The 12210-nt window shown below is 47.8% G+C and overlaps 1 protein-coding gene across 1 annotated transcript in view; it reads left to right on the top strand.

Annotated features, from left to right (window-relative positions):
- LOC144591192 (zinc-binding protein A33-like) overlaps positions 1–6545 on the top strand; it is a 34380-nt gene extending 27835 nt beyond the window's left edge. The window contains exon 7 of the mRNA XM_078395481.1: positions 5602–6545. Coding sequence (XP_078251607.1) covers positions 5602–6134 — 533 coding nt within the window. The 3' untranslated portion in view covers positions 6135–6545. The remainder of the gene's footprint in view (positions 1–5601) is intronic.
- The last annotated feature ends 5665 nt before the right edge of the window (positions 6546–12210 follow it).

Genomic DNA, 12210 nt, shown 5'->3' with positions numbered 1-12210 from the left:
TCCCATCCGGGTTCTCTGGGCACCCCTCATATCTAGCATGGGGATTCATGAGTCCAATTGGGCCTCCAGACGGGCCCGTTGGGGCCGATCCTGTGTTAAAACACTGTTCACCCCCTGTGGGTTCCTGTTGGTATAGACCGGGCCATGGACGGTGTGGGCAGTCCCTCCTCAGGTGCCCTACCTGATTACATCCCCAACATGTTTTATCAACTGCCCATCTACTTACTGGCCTTCCTCGTCCCCTTCCTTGCGTCCCCCCTTGGGGGCCCCAGGCCTGTCGGGGCTGATTTCCTGATTTATTTTGTCCCTGATAGGGCATTTGAGGAAACGTTCCCCCAAAGACATTTATTATTGGCATGGGATTCTCTGGCCTCTGCCTGGCTCTGTCATAGGACCCACAATGCATCGGTGCATTGTTTATTTCTGCTGTTTCAGCCGGGTCTGTTGTTACTGCCAGCATTTTCTTTCCTTTTTCACGTTCTTTCTTTTTCAGTTCTTCTAGTTGCATTTGCATCACTTTTCTCTGCACCTCTTCGTGCTGGTCCGCCAGTCTTTGTCTATCCTTACGATATTTGTTGACTGCATGAACCAGGTGGTCCCTGAACTGGGAGTGGGATATGGTTGTCAATCCCACCACTCCTTCAGTCTGGACTTAACCTGAGGGGGCGTGGCATCCACCACAGAGGTCCGAAACAAAGTGGTCATCAACTCACTACCGTCTATTTGTTGTTCGGTTTCAAGTCTCCACTTTTTCAGTTGATCCTCCAAATAGGCTGCTGGGTTCTCCGTGTCCCCCAGCGGGTCTCCCCTCAATGTCTTTAAGTCCACCTTGAGCGGGTAACAGTCTCTGAGGGCCTGCCATACCCTCGGTCTGACTAGGTCAAATGACTGGCCATCAATCATCGGGTTATTTGCGTTTTTTACCCCAGCCATTTCAAACAGCTCTGCTAATTTCGTGGTTCCCATTACCTTCACCAGTAGTGCCTTCAAATCTCCCATAGCCAATAACCGTCCCATAGTTTCCTCCTCAAAGACCCTAATCCATTTTCCTGCCCCGTCATATATGTTGGGCAAGGCGTTTCTCAGGTCTCGGGTCACCCAAGGAATATACTGGGTTTGTCCTGCCTTTTTCAGAAGTAATGGCATCATTCTCCCCCTCAGTTCCTGTATCCCGTTTGGCATCTCTTGTTGTGGTTCTACCTGTATGCTTTCCCACCTCATTCTTCTCTGGGTGTACCCCTGACTTTCCTTTCTTTCTCTTTCCATATCTTTTTCCATCTCCCTCATCTCTATCTCTAAGCGCTTCATGGATGCCTCTATTTCTCTTCTACACTCCCTTGTTCTTTCCCCATCACTTTCTAATTGTGCTTCATTCTCACAGTTTTGCCTTCTCTCTGATGCCTGCTGATTACTCGCCTGTGTTTCTGTGTTGCTGTCTCCCTCATACTCCTCATTTGCTGCCTGACGGGTCTCATAAATCTTTCTGTCCCTGAGGTCCTGCAGCCTTCTGATGTCTGCTTCTCGTTCCCGTGCTTCTTGCTTCATCCTTTCCTTTTCTCGCTGCCCCCTTCTCTGTCTATATTCCTTTATGTCTTGCTCATCGTTCCAAACTGCGACTTCTCCCTCTATCTCCACTATCCCTTTCACCAAAGGGCACTGCTTTATTCCGTCCTGGCCGGAATAGGGAGGGGGATACCCAGGGTCCCTTAGGCTGGGGTACAGAGTTGATTTTTTCTCCTGAAGCTCCTGACTTTCATGCTGTTTTTCGGGATTTTCACCCTTGTTTGGGGAAGTATTCTTTTCCTGGTATGCTTTCCTCAGCCTCTCTCCTTCTATTCTAAACAATTTAAGCACGACTAGTTCTTTTTCCTTTTTCATTACTCGGATTTCTGATTTATCCTTAGGCCTATAGTTCTTAATTAACACTTCCATTTCATCACACGTGTTTGTATCAAACGTGCGTTCCTTGGGCCATTTCGTAGCCAATTTTTTCGTCCTTTTTTCCCATTTTTCAGAATGTTTTTTAATATCCTCTTTGGATGCGGGGAATTTCTTACTTAGTAGTTCAACTGCAGTTATTGTATTCATTGTACTCGTCTTATGTTAGTGCACTTGGTCAGTCAGTTTAAATGCAGTCCTTGTTCTCACTCCGTTCCGTCTCTCTGGTCACTATACTACCTACTACGCTATTTCTATCTTCTACAGTTCTACTATATTCCTTTAATATTTTGCAATTTTATTTTTTAATGTTATCCAATTATTCCAATTCTTGTTCTGCCCGTACAGACCCTTACTCACTTAGGGCGGTATCCACAGATCATCTGATCCTGCCCGTACAGACCCCTAGCTAACCACAGTGGTATCCACAGGACGCCTTATCTTGCCTGTGCAGATCCCTAGTTAACTGGAGCGGTATACACAGGACGTTTTATCCTGCCTGTACAGACCCCTAGCCAACCAGAGTGGTATCCACAGGACGTCTTATCTTGCCTGTACAGACCCCTAGCCAACCAGAGTGGTATCCACAGGACGTCTTATCTTGCCTGTGCAGATCCTTAGTTGACTAGAGCGGTATCCACAGGATGCCTCGTCTATCCAGTCCCCTATCCTCTTAGGGCGGTATCCACAAGGTCTTATTGACGTCACACAATCTTACTCGACTATTATCCACTTACCCCACTGCGCAGCCTTCTCGAGCAATCCTCCGGGTCTCATTTAAAAAAAAGTAATTTAACGATAAGTTCTGTTGGATCGGAGGGGCCCTTGGACCGCCTGGGCGCTCCTGTGCCACCAGTGGTCCCCGTTTTCAACAGGCTATAGTCCAAATAAAGCGGAAAACCGCCTACCTTTTTTTTTTGCGGGTGGCCACCCTTTTTCCTGTTGTCCCGGGGAGCCCCTGACGGGCTTGGAAGCGCCTTTAGCTTGTCGTCCGTTATTGAACAGGCCTCTTTCCAATCCTGCCGACTACGCCAATTTTGTCGTAGTTACCGGTGTTCAAAATGAAGCAGATGACACGGAGAATTCTTCAAGAAGTTAAAAGCCTTTATTTGCAAACAACGGCTGGAACAATCAGGATGTCAACCATCTGACTGCCCACTTAGTACATCGGGCAGTCTATGTTTATAGGATTATTCCAAACCTTATCTTCTTTACATTACCTCATACCCACACTCCTTTCTTCAGTCATTCATTTCTTTGCAGTCACCCGTCTGTCCCGCCACCATTAAATCCCATTCAGTAATATATCCTTATCTCAATGCTCACATCCCTCCATACTTCGCCTCCCTTATTTCCCTGCTAGTCAATCCCTCACATCCATTCATCACCCCAAGGCCTATGTCTTTCTTTATCTGCCACCATTATCTTCTATTCTGGTTCATCCATCATTCCAACTCGTATGTTTCTCCTCCTCGCTCCACCATTAATTATCCGTCTGTGCACAGCAGTTACAGACACGTGTCAAGGGTAAAGAATGTCTAGAGCGCCTTAATTAGTTACAGAGAGGCGCCTAATGCCTAAGTAGTTACAAACCTTAAACAACAATGTTTAATGTATAAAATAATATCGTAACAATGTCTAATGTATAAAATAATATCGTATTATCTCCCATACTACATTCACATCCAAGTCTTAGAAATATAACATAAACAGCAGTGAACATCTGAAATGTTCTGCCCTAGGAGGTAGTGATAGGTCAGATTATTGGAATAGGCAAAGTGAACACAGATGGATATTTGAAGGATCGACAAATTGGCAGTTATGGAGAACAGGAAATGGTGCCATCTTAGATCAGTCAGGATCACATTGAATGGTGGAGTCGGCCTGAGGAGTGGAGCCTACTCCTCCTGCTATTTTCTTGTGATCTTTAGTTTTTTTCATACCTACAGCATGATAAACCTTACACAGAGTTGAATGCGGCAAAGATTGACAATCCTTGTCCCTGCGACAATGATTTTGCTGTGCGGTGTGAGATTGGGTAGTCTAGGCCTGTGTACTCGAGCGTTTGGGTGTATTCGAGGAGATCTCGGTGAAACAGAGTCCTTACAGGGCTCAGTGGGCTGGATGCAGGGAGGATGGTTCCCCTGTCAGATGGGTTTGGAGAGCGAGCACTCTCTCAGAATGTGGGTCGCACCGTGTAGGACAGAGATAAGGAGACATTACTGCACGCAGAGACTGAGGAACGACCCTGCACCGGTGGCTGTGGAGTCATTCAGTGCTCTTGGACCTGAGAGCCATGGTTGTACATTACAGAGGCTGGCCCTTTGGCCCATTGTGTCCAAGACCATCTTTTCCCAGTTATACTAATCGATTTGCCCACATTCCATCGGCATTCTTCTGCACCTCACCTATTTAAGTATCTCTTATATAGCGATTATATCTCACTCCACCACCTCCTCTGTAGCATGTTCCAGATATCACCCACTCTCAGTGTAAATCTATGTACTAAACCTCTCGTTTGTTTGTTTGTTCGTTCCTGAACTACAGACAAAAAGGTACACGATAGTGCGACAATTTTAGGCCCACCTTACTTACCGCCGTCCCTTTGGTGCGAATGGAAAGAGTTTCATTGAAATTGGTGTTATATATTTAAAGTTATTCACATTTTAAAGTTTAAATTTATCTCCCAGGTAGGTAGGGGGAAGGGAGGGAGGGGGGAGGAGGGGGGGTTGGGGGGAGGAGAAGGTGCTGCACCAATGCAGGAGAGGTTTGGGCCCAACTTGGTCTAGTAAAACCTAAATCTCAGATATACTTTAAAATTCCTTGCTCTCAATATAAACCTGCACTCTCATGATTTGATATCTCTGAATCCAAATAAGGTTTAGATAATTACCCTGCATCCTGCTGCAGACTTTGACTACATTCCCTACTATCCACAATTTTTGCTTCCTCCACAAACTTACTAATCACACCTCCTACATTCACATGCACCGATCTCTGCTGCACACCACCAGTCACAGACCTCCAAGCAGAAAAATCATCCATCTACCGCTACCTTCTACCTCCAACCACCAAGCCAATTGTGGATCCATTTCACCAGCTCGCCTTGGATCCCACCTGCCTTCGCTTTCTGGACCAGGCTTACATGCGGAACATTGTCAAGTCCCTCAGTGAAGTTCATATATTGCTTCACAATGAGATCAATGTGTTAGCCACCTCCCCCTCACCCTCCACTCAAAGAAACAGGGGCAGGCCCCTCGTGTCTGCCCCCATTCACTATGATCATGGCAATTCCACCCCACAATCTACCTCCTCTTTAACAACCTCAAATTACCGCTCACCTCAATCTCCTCTTGCTCCGAACTGCCTTCATATCTGAATAAGCCACTTCATTCCTCCATCCCCACCGCAATCCTCCGCACTCGTCCTCCCCGTCCACCCTCCCCCACCTCACGAAATTCCCCTCTCCATCCCCGGATAAAAACTCCGGGAGAGATGTCTGTTGTCCACCCGCTGTGGTCGGGGTGAAACCCCGGGCAAGGTTTCAGTTGTCCGCCCGCCTGTGCCTGAGGCCGAGCGGCCTCTCCCCCGGTCCTGGGGCCGCGCTGCCCGAGTCTCCCCCCGACCCCCGGGGACTCTCTGATTCTCTGCTTCTCCCCCCAGTCTCCGTCACCCTGGATGTGGAAACAGCGGCTCCGGGGCTCGAGGTGTCTGAGGATCGGAAGAGGGTGAGATGGACCCGGACCTGGAGGAGTCTCCCTGACACCGGGAAGAGGTTTACAGGCAGTGCGTGTGTGCTGGGATCGGAGGGATTCACATCGGGGAGACATTACTGGGAGGTGAAGGTGGCGGGGAGTCGGGGCTGGAGTCTGGGAGTCGCCGCAGAGTCTGTAGAGAGGAAGGGATCGGTCACACTGACCCCGGAGACTGGAGTCTGGAGCATCGGGCGGGGGGGTGACGGGTTTGATGCACTCACCTCCCCTCCATCCCGTCTCCCCGCCCGTCCCATCCCCGGGAGGGTGGGAGTTTATCTCAGTTACGAGTCCGGGACAGTTTCATTTTACGACGCGGGCACCAAGTCCCATCTCCACACCTTCACTGGGAATAAATTCACGGAGAAACTTTATCCTTTCTTCTGGACTTGGGATGAAAACAAGTGGCTGAGAATCTGCTCCGGTTCCGCTCCGGGTGTGTAAAAGGGTCGGGTCCCGGGACCGGCGTCAGGAGCGGGGCTCAGGGGCTGTGGGGCAGAAACCCGGTGGACAACAGGTCGGCGCTGAACGGCTCCCATTTAATCCCCCAAATTCCTCGTTGTAAAACCCCAGTGAGCGCGGAAATAAAACCAGGGGGAATGTAAATGTGGGAAGAGAGAAATAAACAGCAAGTGGAATCAGAGCTGTCGATCCGTTCGTTTCAACGCGTTAACTATGTCCGTCAATGAAACAGAAATACTTTTGTGTAATTCTGTGTCTTGTTGCTTTTTTTTCGTCTGGCTGTATGGTAATTCGCATATCACTGTAACTTAATTGGTACATGTGACAATAAAAGACCTTTGAAACCTATATCTCTAAAACTTACTAAAGCTTACTTGGAGAATGTAATGCTTTTAAACTAACTCAAGTTCATACCTTCTCTTTTTTCTGATGATCGTGTAATCAGGATCTGTGATGCCATCTGCCAGCCTGATTCTCTCCTCACTTATACCTCAATCATCCCCTCTAACATCTTCAAACTTTAAACTCAAAGCTTGACACCGACTGATTGCTGAAGATAGGCACAAAAGGCTGGAGTAACCTAGCGGGACAGGCAGCATCTCTGGAGAGAAGGAATTGGTGACTTTTCGGATTAAGACTCTTCTTCAGACTATATCTTCGGTTTAAACCAGCATCTGTGTGGAGATCTGTCCTTTTTCTTTGCTTCAGCCACTAGATTCCGCATGGGCTTTGCAGCATTGTGTGCTAGGCACATGCTTGAGGCTCTCTCTTTCTCTCTCACACCTGCTTGAGGCTACGTAATCACAAAAATGCTGAGCTTGCTAAAGCTAGTAGTAATCAGTAGCCCAAGACCGCAGAATGTTCCAGCTCGTCTTCAGAGGAGAAAAACACAATGTATAAAGAACATAAACAATAAACAGACGCCCACTAAACCTTGAACAATAGCATGTTAGGACCTTATATGGGAAAATTGACGTAATTCCAATATTGATTGGTTGTGATACTTGTAAATAACTGTGAATTCTGCGGTTTTGGGGGATAAAAGGGGCTTAATTCTAGGGGCTGGTGTGACACGTTTCCACTGGCCCCGGAGTCCGCAACTCTGTGTGTGCTTTTAGAAACCTGTCAACGAGATCTCTAATAAACTAACAGGTAAAGTCTGTGCCGTCTCTGAATATTGTCATCCAACTGACCGCGAACGCGAAGTCGAACTCGACATTTGGTGGCAGCGGTGGGATTCCACAACAAAGATCGATACATAGTGGCTGAGACTTAAGGGTACGAGGATCGAAGAACGGTGGAATTGGCCAGTAGAGTGAGTATCTTGTTTGGCCACTCTATTTTCCCCGTCTTTGTGACTCTATGACCCGCCGATCACCGCTGATGTGTTAATCTGCGTGACGGAATCTCGGGGGTCAGTTGGACGGACAGGTGGGTAAGGATTTTTAGGAAGGATTGTTGAGTCTAAACGGTAAACGAGGATTAAAGGCCCTGAGGTTTCAATCCTCTAAAGATTAAAAAGGTCTAACGCATTAGCAGCTAATAAGGTGTACCGTGTCTCACTAGGGGACATAGAACAAAAGGTATAATAAGACTCAACCAATAATGATCCTCGGGTAAATTATAGAGCATAAGTGTGTTGTATGTAAAGAGTTAAAATTAAAGAGTTGTATATCGGACAAGGGAGTACTCCTCTGCCTAACACCCAGCCTTAGACCGGTTGTTAAGAGGGGAAATCCCCCACGCGAAGGTCAGGACCCTGAAGTGGGCTGCCAAGGCACGAGAGGAAACTCAGGGAATATACAACTCCTTTTGTTGATAAGAAAAACATATATAAAATACAAATGGGGAACGTAATAGACACCACCTCGGACGACAGGTCCCCTCTTAACCTTTTATGTGATAAGCTCCCGGAATATGCTAAACAATTCCGACTATTATCGGGGGCCCTTAATAAGAAACTAGGACCTACTGTATGGCCATTAGGGGGGTCAGATGACCTGGAAACTGTCCAAAAAGCCCAGGAGCTTATCTGGACCCGAAACCGCAGTAAGGAAGCAAAACTTCTGATCCAGAAGTGACGGGAGTTTTGCCAAGAAAAGAGGGATAAGGAGATTTTATCTAGTTGGCAGGACAACGTCGTAAAATTGGGCATTAAGTTGACAGACGAAGGAAGCCCTAAAACTGTTGACATTTTAAAAAAGGAGGTGGGAGAAGAAAAACGGAAGCGGCCGACCGTAACTAAACCAACTAAAGATGTACAATCAAAAGAATTGCGCAATTCAATGGCTGGCATAGGTTTGGGGGGGATGACGACTCCATATGGGACGAGGGTTTATTGTATCTCACCCTTAGTAGCCAAACACCCCCTCCAGTTTTGAGACACCCAACCGGTGGTGGGCTTCCCGATCCCAGCCTGAGTAGTGGAGGCTTCCAATCAGGAACTCAGGACCTGGCTCAGAGCCCCAGTGCACCCCCTACTCCCGCAGCCATATACCCTACCGCTGATCGCCCCCCTCCACCTGGCTATACAGATGTGGTGACTTTTCACCGAGGACCATGTGAGGGGACAAGGAGTAAAGATCATCTGAAAACGACCGCAGATTTGAACATCGCACTCCCGCAGCACGTCCAGGCTAAACGATCGATACGTCCCAGATCAGGGAGCCCCTCTCAGAAGAGGGATACGGACACAGACTCGTCTGGGTCTAGTGATGAGGAAAATACTAATCGGCAACTCCCTGTACGTCATGTGCCCAATCCAAGAGCCGGGGTAGTTCCGCCCGGTGGAGGTGCAGCAGCACCCAATACCATAGAAGTGTACATTCCTTGGAAACCGCATGAAATTGTTTCCCTCCTTAATGGTGCTCCGGACAGAAAAAAAATCCCCCCAGGCATTCTACGACTGGCTACGTACTACAATATCGGTGTATCAGGCTGATAGCAGAGATTTATGGTCCCTGGTCAGACAGGTCCTGAATCGAAAGGAATGGCTGAAGTTTGTCGAGATAATAGGGGGGTATCAGGATCATGCGGCTATGGCAAACGCTGTCGGTAATGCCCCAAACATAAGAGAAGATACCATCATTAATGCCTGTCATGGGGTCCTCAGAAAACCCATTGATATTAATAAAATCCTGGACACCAAACCAAAAAAAAATGAGGCAGTGGAGGATTTCCTGGACAGGTTTAGTGAAATCTACGATCTCCACTCGGGAGATGAGGCATTTAGGGACAACTTGGCGTCCCCACAATTCAATTCTATACTCCTACATTGCGTGCCTGCAGCGGTAGTATCCCTTGTAAAAGCCAACAACCTGGAACGGAGCGCTTCTACCCCAGATGTCCTAAAACGAACCATTAAAGCTTTATGGAAAGATACACATGGCACTGAGGGTAAGGATGTACAGACAAAAGTAAAAACTGAGTATGTTCTGAAGACAGGCAGTGTACCGGACCCTGCAGGGTATCAAATGGAACCACAATTTTACCGGCCCGGGTGGACCCCTTGGTGGATCCCGGATGGACCACCCTATGCAACAACATGGTGATCGCCACCGTCCAGTCGCATACTATTCCTCCAAACTGGACCCTGTCGCTTTGGGCTACCCGCGATGTACCCAGATCCTCACTGCCATCTACAATAGTCTCCAGTCTGCAGCTAACATCACACTTTAACAAGACATTACCGTTTATAGTTGCCATTCGGTTACCACCTTACTCGGTCAACTACAGACCCAACATCTGACTTCAGCACGGCAAAACCGTTATGAGATCTTTCTGTTAAATAACCCCCAGCTGACTTTTGAATATTGCTCTAACATCAATCCTGCTACATTTCTCGATCACCCATCTCTCGAACAAGTAACCTCTGGGCATGATTGTCTCCCGTTGATCCAAGAAGACACTAGCCCACGGGCTGATCTCTCCGACGCACCGCTCCTCAATCCTGACCTGGTCATGTACACTGATGGCAGTTCCTCCCTGGATGAGCGCGGTCAGCATCTCTCTGGCTATGCAGTAGTTACTGACAATAATCGCCTTTTAGAATCTGGGGCTTTTGATCTACCTGTGTCTGCCCAAAAGGCCGAACTTTATGCCCTGATTCGGGCTTGTATTATGGGGGAGGGATTAAGCGTTAACATATATACAGACTCTCGATACACTTTTGGCGTGGTGCACGACTTTGGCCAACTTTGGAAGAACCGGGGATTCCTCACTTCCTCAGGCACTCCTATTTCTAATCAAGCCCTCGTTTCTACCCTCCTCTTACCAATTCAATTTCCCCTAAGTATCGCTGTCATTAAATGCTCTGCCCATACCTCTGGCACATCCCCCATCGACCTCGGAAATCACAATGCCGACCTTGCAGCCAAACAAGCTGCACGAAGTAAGACTAATGTTGTGTCAAAAATGATGAGATTGTCCACTAATCCCCCCAAGGGACGGTCAACCTCTGAAAAACCTATGCCAACCATCCAAGAAGTACTTCGGTTACAGGAGGACGCTCCTGATGTAGATAAGGCTTTATGAGTCAATTCTGGCTGTAGAATTGATGAAGTGACGGGGCTATGGACCACACCTGTGGGTCAGACCTGTATGACTGATACAATTGCCCTATGGGTGGTTGAATGTATCCATCTGGCCACTCACTGCGGGGCACAAGCAACGAGTTTGTTGCTTCTTAACACCTGGTGGCACCCTCGGCTCCAAGAATTGGCATCCCGTGTGAGTGCACGGTGCCTTGTGTGTCTCCGCCATAACACGGGTCAAGGGGCCCCGTGTTCCCCGGGCAAGACCCCTCTGCCCGAGGGTCCCTTTGAGACCCTACAGATGGATTACATTGAACTTCCACGGTGTCAAAGTTATAAATATGTACTTGTTATTATCGATGTCTTTAGTAAATGGATCGAGGCTTATCCGACTTCTGATAACAAAGCCTCCACGGTGGTTAAAGTGTTACTTAAGGAAATCATTCCTCGTTTTGGCATTCCTGCTCGCCTCAGTTCTGATAATGGTCCGCATTTCATTGCAGCGGTTAACAAGGAAATGTGCGCCCAGCTGGGCGTACATCAGCAACTACACTGCGTGTACCGGCCACAAGCTGCTGGCCTAGTCGAACGAGCTAATCAAACTTTAAAAACCAAACTCGCTAAACTAATTGAACAAACTGGTTCTTCTTGGCTAAAACTGTTGCCTGTAGCTCTTTTTCAGATTCACACTACTCCCGCAGGTGGGACTGCCCTCTCGCCTGCGGAGATCGTTTATGGGCGGCCTCTCCGCACTCCTTGGACTGATGCTCCTCCGGCGCCGGTGCATTTCCACCATATGACTGACGAAATGACCACTTATATTATTGCCCTAACTAAAGCTTTGCGTTTTGCTCATTCACAGGTTCGCGCTGCCTTTGGTACTCCACTTGCCAATACTCCCCCTTCTCCAATCACGCCTGGTTCTTATGTCCTTATTAAAAATTGGACTAAGAAGTCCCTTGACCCACGGTGGGAAGGACCCTTCCAAGTTCTTCTTACGACCCCCACGGCTGTCAAGGTTGAAGGACGATCGGCCTGGGTGTATCTACATCACTGCAAATTGATTGGTCAGGCCAATCAAAAGGAGAAGGAGGAGGAGTCTGTTGGGAAGGATGGGAATGTTTAAGTCAATTTATCTCCTGTTTTGTAAGTTTTTGTTTTTGAGTTAAGTTTTTGTGTTTTTTAAATCTTTTTGTGAGTCTTTTGTCTTTCAGACCAATCCAGATTATCATATACAATTATGGGACACGAAGTCTTATGTGGCCTCTTGGGTTTCGCCCAGATTACGAGTATGGCCGGGATATTCTGGCGATGTGATCCCGGACGTAGCAACCGAGTTTTCCACCTTTGTAGAAACGATGTGATGATGTGTGATGACGATACACCAGAGGCTATGGGATCTTGGAATGTCACCAAGTATAATTACTGTAACGGAGTCCTACACCAAGATACCAGGAGAGTACTCCTGAGATACCGCAACAGGTGGGATTTGCCCTGTTTGTTCCAGGAGTGTCGCTTCGACTTCA

Source organism: Rhinoraja longicauda, unplaced genomic scaffold, assembly GCF_053455715.1.
Source record: "Rhinoraja longicauda isolate Sanriku21f unplaced genomic scaffold, sRhiLon1.1 Scf000656, whole genome shotgun sequence".
Taxonomy (NCBI): domain Eukaryota; kingdom Metazoa; phylum Chordata; class Chondrichthyes; order Rajiformes; family Arhynchobatidae; genus Rhinoraja; species Rhinoraja longicauda.
The sequence above is the reverse complement of the archived record's forward strand: the minus strand, read 5'-3'. Positions and strand labels throughout refer to the sequence as shown.